Here is a 17,958-nt window from a genome sequence, read left to right on the forward strand (position 1 = left end):
TCTCTCTTTCTCAATCCTTCACACAAAGGCTTTCAAAAACCTGTTCTTTTGTCATTCAAGCCCCCCTTCGATATGCTCAGGTGGAGAGATCCCTTTTCAGTGAAAGTAAAGGCCAAGTATGGTAACCTATACTCAGAATCTGTCCTCTGCATTTATCCCATCAAAGTTAGTGCACACACATCATGTGCCTTGCTCAAGGCTTTGAGGCTTTTGAGCTGTTCATTCACTCCCCTACCTACAGTTTCCTGCCGGAATGGAGAATCGAACCCGCAACCTTTGGGTTACAAGTCTGACTCTCTAACCAATAGGCCACGACTAAGGATTTCTTCAGGCACAGGCCCTGTGAACTATAAATAAAGTAAAACTTTATCAAAACACACTTTCATACTTTTAACAGTTTATTTGATTTGGTCCTTTTTTCTGAATGCAATTGAAATTCCCACCACAGTGTCAGTTCCATTACATTTCAAATTCTGTGGGGGAAAGTTTTGCTATTTTCATACATATATTGTTATAGATCTTAAATCTATTCAAAATACACAAATAATATTATCACACAATTTGACTAAATTACTTGTAGGAAATTATGCATGGTAAAATTCTGCATACAAATGAAATTCACCGTAAAGTCGTCATGAAACGGTAAATTGTGATCTTTTCATCACTATTGTGGTGTATACCCAAAGCCCATTTCACACAGCGCGTTGATCCCAGAAAATTGACATAAAATTGCCTTTTGTGAGAACGCAAACACGTCCCGGGATTGATTCCGGAATGGAAGTAACATTGCCGGGATCAGTGTGAACAGAATGCAGGATTAATGCCGTAAGGGGTGTGTTGTAGTGATGACACTGAAGCTGAGATTGTTCGGCAGCTTAGTGGAACTGTACACGATGCGCTAGTTTATGATCGAATCAGAAAAAAAATGCACAAGTACAGATCATAAGCAAACTTAAGACGCTGCGGAGACATTACACGTCACACCGATGTCCCGTGTCATTACAGGATCTTTACGGGATGTGTGTGAACGCACGCACAGATTCCAGAAAATTACTGGCAGTTTGAAATTAACCAAAATCAAATTATCCCGGGACACATTATCAGTGTATTTTCCGGAATCTCTTTGTGGAAGGTGCCCAAAAATTAAGATTTGTGAATTTTGATTTTATAGATAAAAATAAAAAAAAGCTATTTGGAGCTAAATTGTTTTGTTTGGTGGAAATGACTGAAACATTATACTTTAAAATTTTTTTTATATTGATAGTTTTTTTATACAAGTATTTATTTTATTTTGTTGCTTTAAACGTAATCCATATCTGAATGGATATGAATTTTCGTATTTTCGGACCAAAAAATGGACATACAGTGTTCAAAGTTAAAGAAACACCCTTAAACGGACAGCAGTTCCACACTTGGGGGTCTTTGGCTGGCAGTGATGGTGAAAAGAAGCACGTCCGAAGGTTAAGGGGCAGGGGAGCAGCTGTAGCTCAGTCGCATATAATACCCCTCTGACCTGATCCTCAGCAGGTGGGGGTGACCCTGCCCTGGTCCTGTTACTGTTATCCTGGACCTGACAGGACACATACATCACAGCACCGGGCCCCTAATGCGAAACACATTCCACCAGGGCCTGATCAAAGAGCGTCTGCTCCGACAACAAAGTGCTCCCTAATTCCATGTTTGGACCACATAATTGAAGAGTAATTATGGCTGACAAAACACTTCAGGTTTTTTTTTTGCCTCTCCTTGTCTCATTTTCTATTTTCTCCCTCTCTCTCTGAGAGAAAAGCCAGATCAGGCTTGTCATAAAGAGTTACAGGGGACCATGTGCTGAATTTGCAGGATGGAAATAGAGGTCAGGCTTTAATGGAAAAGAGCAAGCGCGCGCACACGTGCACACATTCACGCACGGCTTTACTCGGTGGCCTGGAATAACACAGCCAAACCACATGAGGAGTAGTAACACGATCCTGTGACCCTCTCCAACAGACAGGGCTACTGTTTCTCTGAAGAGCCGTAACTGTAACTTCTTCACTAACAGCTCTAACTGCTGACCATGAAGGCCATGACACGCAAATTCCTTTCCAAAGCAAAGCGGGCCTTAGCTCGAGAAGAATTCCACTAATAAATGTGGCGTTGACGGACGAGATTTAGCTTGGCTTGTGCACCAAAAAGAAGTCGGATCCGGTTTTAGTGTTTGCTGCTCTGTCGGTTCGGCATGTTAAGCTAGTAGCACTGTAGAAACCCAGAGACTAAAGGCCACTTCCTGTCGGGCAGATCGATACGATAACAAGAACCCTGGGGTTAGTCTAGAGATAAGAGCATTTCATCTTACTGTGGTTTTACTCAATAAGGGCTTACAGAGCTGACTGGCCAACATCCACCGGCAAATCTTTGATTCGCTTTGGGATTATTAGCGTGATGTTAGTTATCATTTTAAGAAACAGAACTTTAAAGCCAATCAAAGTAGCCCAAAGGGACAAAGTAACAAAGTCGAACACACTAATCGCAAACAGGTGTTGCATGCAGGCAAAAGTTTGCTTTTGTAGCTTTTGGATCATGTTCCAGTGCGAGCGTGCAATGCTAGCTTGAGATAATGCCCACAGCCAATTTCTAGACAGGAAACGCACAGGAACAGGGCTTTGATTGTGTTTGTTTCCCTCGTCCTGCTCTGTAGTTTTAATGGGCTGAGCAGAGAGACTGATGTTGGCAGGGGCTTTGCTGTACCGCTCTCATATCTCCATCTCTTAATTAGGCTTATCTGCTCAGCGCTGGTGCCAGGCGGAAGCTCGCTCTTTTTTTGAAGTGCAATAGGCCGGGCCTTTCAGCTGCTGTTTTGAGGTCACATGACGGCACAGGGCCAAGCAGGGGGGCACAACCCCTCTTCTAATTGTAGAGATTATGATCAGAGGGGTCGGTCTCTAGAATCCAAAGCCATTTTTAGAATACTCGGTGCGTTTAGAATGTTTAGAATTTATGCTGTGTTCAGTTTGTAACAGGACCTCCAGACGGCCACAGCCCATTTTTTTGTGATTGTTATAATACAGAATTTAGAAATCTGTAGGGGTGCATGAAATATTGGTATCATCCAATTTTGGAGTTTAGTTTTGTTTATGTATATTTATTTTAATGCGTTTTTAATGTATCAGTACCGGCCAGTGTTATTTAATTGTGCAGGCTCGTTACCTCCATTTTTTGACATTTAGATATCATAATTTTCTCACTCTCATGTCAATCCAAACCTGTTTGACTTTCTTTCTTCTGCTGAACACAAAATAAGATATTTTTAAAGAATGTTGGTAACCAAGCGTTTTTGGTTATCATTGACTTCCATTATATGGAGAGAGAAAAAATTCTACTAATAAATATTTTATGTTTCACAGAAGAAAGAAATGACATGAGGGTGAGTAAATGATGACAATTTATTTTTGACTAAGACTAAAGAGAACTATTCCTTTAGTCATTGAAAATAATTTGATCATTTGAACACTGGTAAATGTTATTGTTACTGTACATTATAATGTGATGTGATGCCTAAGTTCAATTTTAGACAAAGTACTATGGAATATTAATATTGGCCATTTATTGGTTATCAGCATCATTATCAGCTTTTTTCAGATATAAGTTTAATATGGCTGCAGTCTGCATGCCTAAATATGGCAAATAGCTCATTTTCTGCTGCATCTTGAGCTTGTTGCTCAAAGTTTTGCTGTTAAAATGGCAATCAAAGAAAAAGAGGATTAAATACGCATTGATTGGTCTTTTTGGCTGCCGCTTATTAGAAATAATGTAGTTCACCCTCTTAACTGAACATCAGGCAGGCATCTTTTCTGTTTTTATTTTGTTTTTCAGAGAGGAGTATGTGTGCGATCTCACTTCTCAGGGGTGCGATTGCAATCTGCACTGCCGCCACCTTTGGTGAAAATCCACACTTCTGGGGTGTGTGTGTGCGCGTCAGATGGCTCTGCTTCACACCCGCTGCCTAGTGCTCCCCTCCGCCACTTAGCATGCTAATTAATCCCAGTGACAGCCATTCGTGTCACTCGCCCCTTGCTCCCATGGCGACGCTGCCACTGCAACACTCCCACTGGGCCCATCCTGCTTTAGATGCTCTGCTTTTTTAAGAAGCCCTAGTGTGCACTAGGATTACAATCCGAATCTTAATCTTGGCTCTGGCCGCTAGAGTTTACGGAGGTGGGGGAATATAATTATTTAAAAAAACAGAAATAAACAAGTGTGCACAAAAACGTGTGAAAGAGAGAGATAGTGTGTTTATTAAGCCTCCTGGGATGGGAGGGAGGTGAAGACTGTAAATAATTAGCGCTGGAGTGCTGGAGTTTTCCCGTTTGATCTCTCCGATGGAAAAGCAAATGTAATTTAGCACGCTGCGAGTAATTTAACAGTTAGCATGAGTTCCTTTTAATTTCATTTTGCTCAGCATCACTCTCTCAAATTAAATATTTTTGTTGTTTACAAAGCAGATCTTTGGCAGCTCGGCAGGGCCGCCAAGTTGAGAGCGAGACGTGTCCATTGGTGTTTATTCGTCTAGGCCTGTTTGCGAGTTGAGAAGTGTTTATGTTGATTGTATGAGAACAATTGGATCAAGCATGTCTGGGAAGATTAATTCATAACTAATGATAATGGCACAAGAACTAAAGCTGTTCGGCACTTGGAAAATACAAATATTACAGTTTTGCTTCATCCAGCACATCTGTGCTGTGTTTATTGGCAGCACGGATTTTTTGTTTGTTCGTATTTAAAATGAGATTTAATTTCAAATTTAAAAGCTTGCCAAATCTAATTCTATGGCTTTTCAACAGTATAATTATGTTATTAAAGGGGTCATGACATGAGCTTGACATTGCTTTTGGCATACAATAGGTCTTTGTACCATTGTCATTAATACATCCTGCAAGTTCCATAACTTAAAACGTCCTCGTCATCAATAAAAAAGCATTTATATAATCAAGCTGCAAAAAAGCTTTGTTTTGATCTGAGGTGGCATGTGACGTCAAAAGGGTTCCACATGTAATACTTATTTCAAATGCAAATATGTCAGCCAATCACAGCAGTGGACGTTTACACTGAAGTCTCACAGCTGACACGCCCCTTCCAACAGAGCATTCAAATCAGAGGGCTAAAATCAGATTACAATTATTTCTAAATCATGATCATTTTTGGATGTAAAAATTATATTAACTTTATAAGTGCACCTCAGGAAACATTAAAACATAATTTAAAAAATCCAGTTCATGACCCCTTTAAAAATCTTTCTATAGATGTCTGTGTTTGTGTGTAATTTTTAATAGTTTTTTTTTTTAAATATTGCTTTGAGGAATCATTTTATAGTGCATACACATACAGCCACAAAGGCCCAGGCTTTATGGGGTTTATGTCAGCTTGTCAGGGAATTGTCAGTTAATTGCTGGGGTTTCCTGTGGCTAGCCTGTGTTCACCACCACTGTCTGTGTGTGTCTGTGTGTTTAGACAACCATCCCCTGGAGCAGGAGGGTTATCAGAGTGAGAGTTTGCCACTGGCGCTGTGTGAGACCGTCTTATCACCTCTGTCCGTGTGCGTGGGTGGATGTGTCTCTTCCAGCTGAGGGGCTCATTGGTCTGGCCTGTAGTTAATGCTTTTGTACTGCACTGCTGTTTTTTCAGCAGCGTCCTGAATTGCATGTAATCGCCTTTGTAAATAAGCAACTCATTAAACAATTCAGATTTGAATCCCACACTTTTAAATGAAAATTTGTCCAAAGACGTGATAAATAGAATAAGTAATCACTTGACACTCTGGAATTGATAAGTAGTAAGTAAATATACAAATGTGCACGTTATTCAAATGTGCAAATCATAAAATAAATTGGTTGTCAGAGAATCTATACAGACAGACAGACAGAGATAGATTGATAGGTGGTGAGTGTGCATCAGCATTTCAGATGGATTTGTAGTAAAACCGAGACAGAGGATGATGGAAGTGTGCAGCAGAATGAATATTAATGGTGGGCGTCTGGGCCAGAGCTAATGATGAGGAAAATTCCCTAATAAAAACTTGATGTGATGGGCAACGACCCGCAGGGTCACCAGAGAGACCTAGAGTTAATAGTGTGCCGTCAGGTGTGGGGAGCAAAGTGATTAGAGCTACACATCCGTTCTGCTGGAGAAAGAGAGAAATTGGGGTAGACGCAGGGAAATAGAGCAAAAAAGAGATACGACAGTTTGATAGAAAATTAGAGAGCGTGATGAAGAGTAATTGAAGGAAAGCTAGAATATTGCACATCCATGTTTGATTTCAATATGAAACTGGTCTCTCAGTGTGACTTTCTCATTTTTAGTTTTTGTCTTGTGTGCTTCTGCATTGTCCAGTTGTCCTCTATATGTATTTGTGCTGTCCGGACATTCAGTTATATCACAATTGCATGCATTCATCCACACTTTTTCCGCCTCGCTGCTCTTTTCCAGAGGGTACAAGGAGAAGCATAACAAAGATGGCAGCTGGCATCAGAGCAAATGTCAGCTGTGCATGAAGTAATTAAAATGCAAACAAAGCGGACTGTTCCCCAGGGACGAGCCATAATGGTACAAACAATGCAATCTGATGTATTTAATTGTCTGAAAATCTTTCTATTAATCTTTGATTAAGCTAGCAACTGTTTGCTGCCTAACCTTCTTCAGCACTGAATGCCTGTGGGAGTGAACTACACACTGACTCTGCTTGTTTGTTTGTTTATAGGGGGGGGGGGTGATGTCTTTCTAACAACTTTACAGTAGACAAAAAAATCTAGAAAACATTGGATGAATTAGTCATGATTTAAAACAGATTCATGGACAGTTTACATTGTGGGGTGTTCCCGGTCTGCAGTGGTCAGTATTTATCTAAAGTGGTCCAAGGAAGGAACAGTGGTGAACCGGTGACCGGGTCAAGGCTCATTGATGCACGTGGGGAGCGAAGGCTGGTCTGTGTGGTCCAATCAAACAGACGAGCTACTGTAGCTCAAATTGCCCAAGATGTTAATGCTGGTTCTGATAGAAAGGTGTCAGAATACACAGTGCATCGCAGTTTGTTGCGTATGGAGCTGCATAGCCGCAGACCAGTCAGGGTGCCCATGCTGACCCCTGTCCACGGCCGAAAGCGCCAACAGTGGGCACACGAGCATCAGAACTGGACCAAGGAGCAGAAGGTGGCCTGGTCTGATGAATCACATTTTATTTTGCGTCACGTGGATGGCCGGCTGCGTGTACGTCACTTATCTGGGGAACACATGGCACCAGGATGCACTATGGGAAGAAGGCAAGCCGGCGGAGGCAGTGTGATGCCTTGAGCAATGTTCTGCTGAGAAACCTTGGGTCCTGCCATCCATGTGGATGTTACCTTGACACGTACCACCTACCTAGGCATTGTTGCAGACCATGTACACCCTTTCATGGAACGGTATTCCTGGTGGCTGTGGCTCTTTCAGCAGATAATGCGCCCTGCCACAAAGCAAAAATGCTCCAGGAATGGTTTGAGGAGCACGAGTTTGAGGTGTTGACTTGACCTCCAAATTCCCCAGATCTCAATCCAATCGAGCATCTGTGGGATGTGCTGAACAAACAAGTCCGATCCATGGAGGCCCCACCTCGCAACTTACAGGACTTAAAGGATCTGCTGCTAACATCTTGGTGCCAGATACCTCAGCACACCTTCAGGGGTCTAGTGGAGTCCATGCCTCGACGGGTCAGGGCTGTTTTGGCAGCAAAAGGGGGACCAACACAATATTAGGTGTATATACACACTACTGTAAAAAAGTTTGTGGTCAGTTAGATTTTGGGGCGGGTATGTGGGGGAATTAAAACGTATAATGTTACAAAGATTTCAATTTCAAATAAATGCCGTTATTTTAAATATTGAGCTGCACAAGTTGAAATGTTTGAGAACCAAATCTGCATGTTAGAATGATTTCTAAAGGACCATGTGACATTGAAGACTGGAGTAATGGCAGCTTTTCCATCACAGGAATATATTTTACCGATTTGTACATATGATTTCATCTTCCCACTCTTTTCTTTCTTTCACAAACACACACACTGCGTTTACCCTCCCACTCTCACTTGTGGCTGGCAGCCTGGGTGACAATGCCACCCTTGGTTGATCAGCTAAGCGCGTTGCCCTGTGGCACCATCTGTCTGTGCCAAGCTCCACCTCAGGGCGCCATCTCACATCTGTCAGCCCGAGCGGCTTAGCTGACAAGTTATTTTAAAGGTAGACGTACCCTCCAGATACGTAGACACATTTACATACATGCATACAGGCATAACACACACACACACATCTTGTACCCGCTAACCTTTTCTGTTTCCTGGCACGGCATCACACAGAGAGTGTGAGTGGCTGATATACGTCTAAGAATGGCTCTCAATACTTGAGATTCAGCTTCTTATCTACACTTTTTCTTGTACACAAGTACTTCCCATCATGTTGTTCACACAGGTGCTATTTTAAAACTACTGCAATAGCATCCAAACTGTCATGGAACCACACAAGTGAACGAATTGGAGCACACTACATAGGCAGCAAAGATGACAACTCGCAGTTGATTTTAATAGATTTTGATGTTTGCATGTTGCTAAGCTACTGGCACAGTACTTGAATAAACATAAAAATAATACAGTTAAATCATTTTGTTTTAATTTAAAAATCAACTAACATAACATAGAATAAAATTAATAATAATATAATAAATAAATGAAAATGTATCAACTATTTGAATCATTACATTTTAGTATTAATTTGGAATAGTGCATTATTATAGTACATTTATAATCAACATTTTTCTTGGTTTGTCCACCATGTGTTTTTCCCCCAGTGCAGTGCATTATGGGATTGCCTTTTTCGTAAAGGACATATGTGATGCTGCTTTGTGTTAGGAGCGCACATAAAGTGTTAAAGTGTTGCTTTATGTTGGAAGCTCACTAGGTTTTGGAACAAAGGTTCAGTATTTGTGCTCTCCTCATTCCTTTAGTCCATATTCAGTGCTCATGGTCACTCATGGTCTGGAGAAAGTGTCACATCGAGAAGGAAATTGCATGCAGATGTTGCATGAGGGAGAGGGTGGGACGGTACGATCAGGCTGGAGGTTATTAGGCCAGGCAGCAGATGACTGCTTCCTGACAGGTGTGAGGGAGATCTGCCCTAGGACAGGCCTCGTTCCAGTGGTGAAGGAGACGTTTTCCCCGTATCTAGGCCCTCCCGGCTGTCACACTTCCCTCCTCATTTGTTCCTCGGATCCTTCATCCTGCCTACTTTAGGATGACAGCTGGACGTCACACAGATGCTGTGTGAATTAGTCCCTGAATGTCATCAGGTCTGGATCCCGGCACTCTTAATGGCCTAACCCAGTCAAAGGTGTCGAGATACATTTCCTTCTCCTCGCTGCTGCGGCTGACAGCAGCGCTGCTGTGTTTTTTCTGCTAAGTGAGGTTAGATTTCACTTGAGTTTAATGTTAAAGGCTTGTGGAAAACACCAGACAGGGTCATGGGGTACATGATTAGCAGTCATGTAATTTATGTCACCCACCCGTGTCTGCCGTTTATGCACTGTTAGGTTTAGCTTTAGTTGGACATTTGAGCTTAAAATTACATAAGCATTGAATACATAAATAGTGTAATGAAGCATTGGCATCTCCAATGTTTTAATGGTTGTCGTCTGTCGTTTTCTTTTTTTCTTTTCTTTTTGGAGCTTCGATTTATCTTACAAAATATATTGTATGCTATTTTTGGACATTTCTTATGACTGAGGGCCAGATTTACTAAACAGGGCAAATTAGCGTGAGAGTGTAATTCCAAAAAAGCACCAGTGGGAGGGGAAAGTTTTGCGTGTGATCTACTGACGACGCATAAATGATAGAACGCAGCCGAATCATTTCCATAATGACCAACGCAATCTACCTGTAAGCGTCTGACATGCTTTTTTGGGCAGTAAATAATGGTGCAAACACCAGTAAATCGACTAGCACAAACCTTAGTAAATCACCTTGCATGATTCATTTAAAGGGTTAGTTCACCCAAAAATGAAAATGATGTCATTAATTACTTACCCTCATGCCGTCCGACACCCGTAAGACCTTCGGAGCACAAATGAAGATATTTTAGTTTAATCGACCGCTGAACCGACTCACTGATTCATAACGCTTCGAAGCTTCATGATGCAGTGTTTTGAAATTGGTCATCACTATATAAGTCGTTATTTAGGTTTTTTGGTGCACAAAAACTATTCTCGTCGATTCATAAAATTATTGTAGAAACTGCACTGTTGTGAGATGGACTTTGTAACGACGTCTTTAGTACCTTTTAGGGGTCTTGAGAGTGTAAAGTGATTGTGCAAATGGAGGCCTTTCTGAACCATCGGATTTCAACTAAAATATCTTCATTTGTGTTCCGAAGATGACCGGAGGTCTGACGGGTGTCAAACGACATGAGGGTAAGGAATTAATGACAGAATTTTCATTTTTGGGTGAACTAACCCTTTAAATACTCTTCTCCCATAAATTTTACATCTGAAAGGAAAACTCCTACAAATCCATATGCAATAACAAGGTCAGCCACAAAAATAACTCTGTCCACCCCTTTTCAGCGCTAATTTCTCACTGCATGTCTTTTGTAAATCCTGACAGTAGTTTTTAACGGCAAAAGAGGTTTTGCGCTAGTAAAATCAGGCTCTAAATGACATAAACAGTTGCACACACACACACACATATATACATACACTGTCGGCCAAAAATGTTTTAATTAGAAATACAGTAAAAACAGCAATATGGTGACATATTTTGACAATTTAAATAATAATAGAATATAGAATTAAAATAGAACAGTTTTCTATTGTAATATATTTTAAAATGTATTTTTTTGCTCATTCTTTTTGGATATCACTGCAAAGAAAAATTTGAAATAAATAAATAAAAATAAATAATGTTTATATTTTTTCAACGTATTTGCGGCTTTGTTTATTTTAAGTAAGGAAATACATGTTATAAAAGCGTATAATTTCACATTCAAATGAGTTTGTGAACTCATATTAAATACATGTTTGTCATAAGAGCACCACTGGAGAAGAAAATCTTTTCCTCTTTATTGGTTTAACCTCGAAAATGTGATTAAAAACATCATGAATAAGTTAAAGTATATGAATGAGTTGAATCAGTTTTTGAAGAATCTGCCCAATATCTTGAGAGCCACACTTGACTCATCAGTACCTGTTACAATGTCACCTTGGTGCTCACGTGTCGTCAGTAGCCGGCTCAGTGTGGCAGAACTCATTCTGTATGGTAGACTTGGAGAAGCGGTGGTTTCAGTCTCACAGTACAAAGCTTCCATTCTGTCTGTGGCCCAATACTCAAAGCCTCACTCTCAGCAGACAGTACAAGGCACGCCGCCATTTTCTCCTCAGAGCGTCTGACTCTTAGCTCAGCGCTGGCTGTGCCTGTTTTTGCTTCCTCTCTCTCTTCATCCTTCCTCTTCTATCCATCTCAACACACACACACACACACACACACACACACACACACACACACACACACACACACACACACACACACTCCTACTGCAGAGCAGAGAGTGGGAGCTCCAGGCCTTGATTTGCCAACACATTTCCAATGATTAAAACGTAATTAGCGCTAGCGAGCGCCTCCTCCCTGGCTAATTTCACTGCACGCTGTGACAGGCAGGCGGCCGGCGGCGGCGCGGCCCCAGTGGCAGATGGAGAAGCAGGCAGCAGGAGGGGAAAAACCATTTTGCCGCGCCATGGTTTGCATCAGAAAACCATCAGGACGCACAGCTTTTTCTGTGGGAGGTGGGAGGACAGGGAGAGAGAGAATGAGGGGGGAGGAGGGAGGTGGGGCACATTGCTCTCCATGGCAGCGCATCAAATTGGCACTGTCAGAGCTGACCCTGGCAATGGTTGCCATTCTTCAAGCTGTCCCCCACCGCCACCCACCACAGCCCGCAGGCAGAGCGAGAGAGCGACAGGCAGAGAGTGAAAATAGCAAAGGAAAGAGGAGGAGGAGGGATGGAGGGAGAGAGAGCGTACCAACCTATCGTCAACCTTCCGGACCCCCACTGCCTCTATAATCAAGCTCAGATCAGTCTCAATTAATTTCAGCGTTCGTTGACAGTGCCAATTACAACACAATGGCAAATAGACCATGAAATGGAACGTCGAACACTTTGCGTCCTAACTTGACATTTGACTGCGGTTTTACATCAATGACTGCTAAATAAGAACAGATCTCTTTATGTGCTGTTTTTAAACATATTTTGGAAGCGTATTTTCGGAGTGTTTGCTGTGTTTGGCTTCTAGCGGTGCTGAATTTAAACCACACATTTTTCATTGTGTTGGCCCTTCACCAGAGTGTGTCATGCAGTTTGATGTGGGCGCTGAGGTTTTCATTTCAAGAAGTCTGGTTAGGCTTGGAGCTTCGGACTATGGTAAAAACGCGGTTAAACGAGCTCAGAGTGCGATTGCTTTCGCTCCTTTATTGTACCGCACTTAAGAGGCCTTTGGGGTTTGACTTCAAATAGGAATGAAATGAAATGTATTTAGTTTGAAGATATTTTCATGTAAATGCTCTGTTTTTGTCATTGTGTGTGGATGTGCTCGTGTTAAAAAAAGCTTTGTTTCAATTTTAGTGGAAAACCAGTCCAGACTTTCAAGAAACCATGAAATTGTTTAAAGAGTGCTGGGTTGACATTTCGTGTTGTAACAAGAAGTTGGTGACATATCAAAGTGCTTGTTCCTAGTTATATAGCCAAGGGACAGACCACAAAACATTGAAGGCACCCTCAAAATGCCATTTCCTTTCGATTGATATTTGGGAAAGGAAATAAAGAGCGAGTGTTAGCACGAGTGCGAGTGCATAATGGACCGTGATTTCATACTTTTCCTGCTTCACTATTATTCGAAAATATGTCATCAGTTTTGATTTCATGAGGATTTTCAGGATGTTTATCTCCCATGCTGCACTGCTGTGGTACAGACTGCATGAACACAGCAGGATCTGTTACACTCTTGGTCTCATTCGGAGGCCTAATCAGCTCTTCCTCCTTCGCGGTGTCTGAGGAGTGTGTGTCTAACTAAAGCAGATGGCTCTACTGTTCCACTGAGGCCATTGGCTGTTTTAATAAGCTTAACATGCTATATTGATCTGCAGCCAAGATCAATTGGCGAAGTGTTTGGCTTTGAAATTAACACCACACCAGAAAAAAAGCAAGAAAATGCTGAGATGGATTCCCAAGTTAATCCATCCAATATGACTGTAATACCAAGCATTTTAGAGGAATTAAATATGTTGGACTGACCATCATTATGCCAATCTCTTCATATTGACTATTGTCAGCATACTTTACTGTTGTTTTCTTAACTTCAATCTGTTCAAATGTGCTGCTTCAGTCAACAATAAATATACACTCAAAAAAAAAAAAAAAAACGATTTGGGATGTTTTCAACCTGGGTAAATATAGGACAGAAGTCTAGGACGTCTGTTCAGTTTTGACTCGCTTGCATCACTTTTACTCTATTCTCGTGCACTGACTCATTCACTAAGCTGAACAGCCAATCAGAGTTCTCTCTCTCACCGACGGCCTGACGCCGATTCTACATGTTAAATCGGCCCAAAAAAACTTGATGCCATCCGACTAGAGAAAGGCTTTAGATTGTATATGTTATTTTATATTAATATAATAAAGCTATATGTTGTTGCCTGAAGCAATTATGATATAAAATGAATATGCTATTACATATAATATATTACTATAATACAATATTAATTTCATATCATAATTGCTTACACTTTTATTATATGAAGCGGCAGGAAATGAATAGGAAAATGACTCTGGACTCGAACCTCCATCTCCCACATGAGCACCACAGCCCAATATTTACTAAGCACTATGACTCGACTCAGACGCTCTTGTATACTTTGAATCACGACATGCAACAGATCTTACCCATTTGTTTATTTGTGAAAAGTGCAGCTTCTCACTTTTAAGGACAAACATGCTGCCTGCCCTTACCTGTCAGATCTCATCTTACTTTCTCCGTTACCTTTACTTTCGCACTATAAAGGTATTTCCATCTGGGCCCACCACCACCCCCCCTTTCTCAATCTCTTCTCTCAGCGCCATCACAGAAATTTACATACCTCTATTCTTGGAAAGAAGGAGCAAGAGAGAGAGAAAGAATAATGACAGCAATTTCTTCCCTTTCTCCACTCGTTGGCTTGCGAGAGAGTGTCGTTTAACGGCACCTGTGTTAGCGACAGGCACGCGGATGAGAAGCGAAAGAGAGCAGTTGATTAAATCATCAAGTCGCGGCGCAGAAAGTCAATTCTGCTCACCGTCTACAATGATATCCTTTTATCCTGACGTAATGAGCTATGGCACTTTTGCATTGGGTAATGCGATGAGTTCTATTAGCGCGTTCCATTTGCTTCACAAGCAAGGGCGAGTCATTTCGTTCCTCTCATATCTCCGCAATCAAAGCGGTAGGCTGGGCACGGGGAGCACTGACGCGCCGATGGAGATGCCGGCAGTGTTTTTTATGGATCACAACACACTGGAAAAAAACACAATTTGCTCATTATTTTAACTCTTCAGGAACTTTGCCTGTGCCAAGTGAAGGGGAGCCCCAGGCCTTTAGGAAGGCTTTGTGTAGTCGTACATGTTAAATCGACCATTGCGGCCAAGTTCATGGAAGGACGGGAAGAGTGTGGGTTATATTTCAAAAGCCTCAATGATATAATACTGATTGTGTTTCATAGCATTTTTACTGTAATGCTAACAGTGTTATCATACTGGCACACACAGGAGCAGTAGGTTATTAACATCTGTGTGTGTGTTTATTGGTTATGTATAATACATGAGCCCCGTATGTCTCGAATCCCATTGGACTGGGGCTGTAAATTGGATGCTGCTCAGCAGGCCCTGTATCAGGTTAGACGGGAGAGACTTGTGCCAGAAAATCTGTCCCTTCCTCTCACGTTCTATCCCTAGCTCTCAGTCCTTGCAGGAATACGGTTCCCAGAACTGTCTGTCATTCAGGGCTGCCACAAGGTTTATGCTCCGCTGGGTGTAATTGGCCCTGAAGACCTTAAGCCCCGCCCCGAGCAAGCCTTCATTAGGGAGTCCAAGCTCAAACCCTGAACGCATCTCTCCCAGCCAAGTCATCTGTGTGCTGCTAGCTAATTAGCAGATAAAGAATTAAGCGGAGCTTGAAATTGAAATTGGACAGAAAGGCTTAAATTCAGCATTTTAATATCACTCTATGTTTATTAACTTGTTTTTTCGTTGGTTTATTTACCATTAAGACCCCACTACCCTCCGCTTTTGGTGTTTAATTTTGCTAGAGTAATGTCTAAAATATTAAATTCTTAAATGCACTCTGGAAAATTGTTCTTTCTGTTTGAAGTAGGATCACTACTAGTCTTTTTTATGGGCATGTATGCACTGCAAAGTTTTGGGAGTGACAACTGGTGGGTCTTTTTAGTGAATCAAAAACATACAACGACTCGTATGGCACTTTATACTATACACCGATGCTAAAATGTGACGTGTAAACACTGTAGTTCACTGATTGGTCGAATCGTCACTACCAGCGTCACTGGATTTGAAACAGAAGACACCAAACCTGCTAGATTTAAATAGTCGACAACAGCCCACAGTATAATTTGTTCGCACAACTTTTTTAAACGACTTGCTTTAATCGACCGTCGCATGCGATTTGAAAAAATAAATGGCTGTATCAGTAGACGAGGTGGCGGCGCAACTATAATAATCAGTCTACAATCCCACCCACTTTGAAGCGGTACTAAACTGCAGTGGAAAAGCAAACCGATCCAAAGTAAAGCAAGCCGAGTTGTACCACGCAGTGGAAAAGTGGCTTTATTAACTGGTTCTTTTTAATGAATAAAAAAGATCTAGCATGACCAGTGTAGCCTGATTCAGAAAACGAATGACTCTTATGATTAACTGTTTTTTAGTGAATCAAAAATATACAGTACAACCAGTGAAATCTGATTCCGAAAATGAAAGACTCTTATGAACTGGTTCTTTTTAGTGAATCAAAAACATACACCATGATCATTTTAGCCCAATTCCGAAAAACGAATGACTCTTATGAGCCAGTTCTTGTTAATGAAATACAGTGTGACCAGTGTAGCACAGTTCTGAAAATGAACAACTGTTACAAACTGGTACTTTTTAGTGAATCAGAATCATATGTGACCCATGCTGGCAAAATACATGCAATGAGCAAATTTGAACCATCAAAATGATGTATGATTTGTTTGAATCGTACAAACAATGACTGAGCTACACATGTTTGAAGTTAATAGAGTCAGCAAAGTCGGTTTTGAGAAAAATCAATTCCAAAACAAAATCACCTTGCAACCATTCCTTAAAATCCCTGTTAATAACACCAAATTTGGCCTAAAAAACTAATATCTATAGGAAAAATATCTGTTCAACTTGATACCACAATTTTGTTTAACATTAATGAAACAGACAGTCTAGATATTAAGACCTAAAATAATGTAACACATCAGATGTTTTTCCCAAACAGTTAACCAAACGTTCACATAAGACGTGAATACACAGTTATTTTGAAATACTGTAATTCTATGTATATGTGTATATCGGGATCGTGAGGTGTCTGAGGCGTCTTTGTCAGCGGAGAAAAAAGAATGGTACTACTCTCAGAAAATGTACAAATAAAGATACTTTGGATCAGTTTTGTGAAAACTTCAAAATCGACCAAAATCGGCATTTTTCACTTGTTTTGCCTCTAGCTCGAAAATGATCCCTTGCGCATCCTAGCTCCTTTTGCCAGCACGGGTCACATATGCAGAATTCAGAACCGCATACTACTCTTACTATTTTACCACATCTTCCTATGGCAGAAATAGTAAGAATAGTATGCGGCTCTGAATTCAGCAACTCAAGGTGCAACCGATGTAGTCGTATTCATGAACAAATGACTATTATGAGCCACTTCTTTTAATGAATATTTCAAGAAAAGTTTTGAAGCAATCTGAAACAGTGCCCTCTACAGAAACATACCCAACGGATTCTAAACTTGATTGAATCAGGAAGTCTTGAGTATCCAACCCTAAACATCAATGCCAACAATTCAACCCTTTTAATATTAGCTATTTTTGACCAAGTAATCAGTTTGTTGAATTTCAGGAAAGTGAATTTGGTTGTTTTTGTCTTGTAAACAATCAAAGGCTGTGTACAGAACAGGCTTAAGCACTCGGCAGAGGAGTGACAGCTGTATTTAGCTGCAGTGTGTCTGTGGCCTATGAGACGTGAACATAGTTGGACTCGTACTCTAGTGTCTGGGAGAAAAAGCCCTGCTGGTGGTAATAGGCAGATGTAATGAGGCCTGGCCACTGAGAGAGATAAGAACAGCCTTTTCCTGCTTAGACTTTTATTACTCTGCTGATGAGCTGTGCAGTGCGAGACTGCCGAAATCAGATTTCCACTTCATAATGGCTTTATATTTAAAGGCAAAAAAAAAAGTGTTTCAGCTCTGTCACATCTGGTAGATTCTGCACTGTTCTAATGTTACCTTTATCTTTGTCTTACAGTGCGACAGCGAGAGTGACCAAGAAGACAAGGTAGGAGCATGCCTTATAATTTATATTGCAGAGCCTACAACACCAGAGCCTACAACACCAGCAATGTATCGAAATCTCTGTATTTGATATTAATGTGTTTGTTAACATTAAATTTAAGAATTCTTAATGTTGAAATGTTTTTGTTATAGTACATTATTATTACACGGCTCTGTAGAATACTTGATTCTGATTGGTCAATCGCGCATTTCAGCGGTATGTTATTCCCAGATAACAACCATCAAAGTGAATAACACACCGCTCATCCGGGTACTACGAGTTCTCTTGAGCGCTACTACTTAAATGCTTAAC

General features: G+C 41.0%; 1 protein-coding gene across 1 annotated transcript in view; it reads left to right on the top strand.

The window, feature by feature from the left end:
• Window positions 1–17,958, top strand: part of auts2a (activator of transcription and developmental regulator AUTS2 a) — a 428,008-nt gene that overhangs the window by 275,069 nt on the left and 134,981 nt on the right. Inside the window, exon 5 of the mRNA XM_079804466.1 lies at window positions 17,620–17,649. Within this exon, the coding sequence (XP_079660592.1) occupies window positions 17,620–17,649 (30 nt within the window). The remainder of the gene's footprint in view (window positions 1–17,619; window positions 17,650–17,958) is intronic.

Source organism: Gobio gobio, assembly GCF_949357685.1.
Source record: "Gobio gobio genome assembly, chromosome: 22".
Lineage (NCBI taxonomy): Eukaryota > Metazoa > Chordata > Actinopteri > Cypriniformes > Gobionidae > Gobio > Gobio gobio.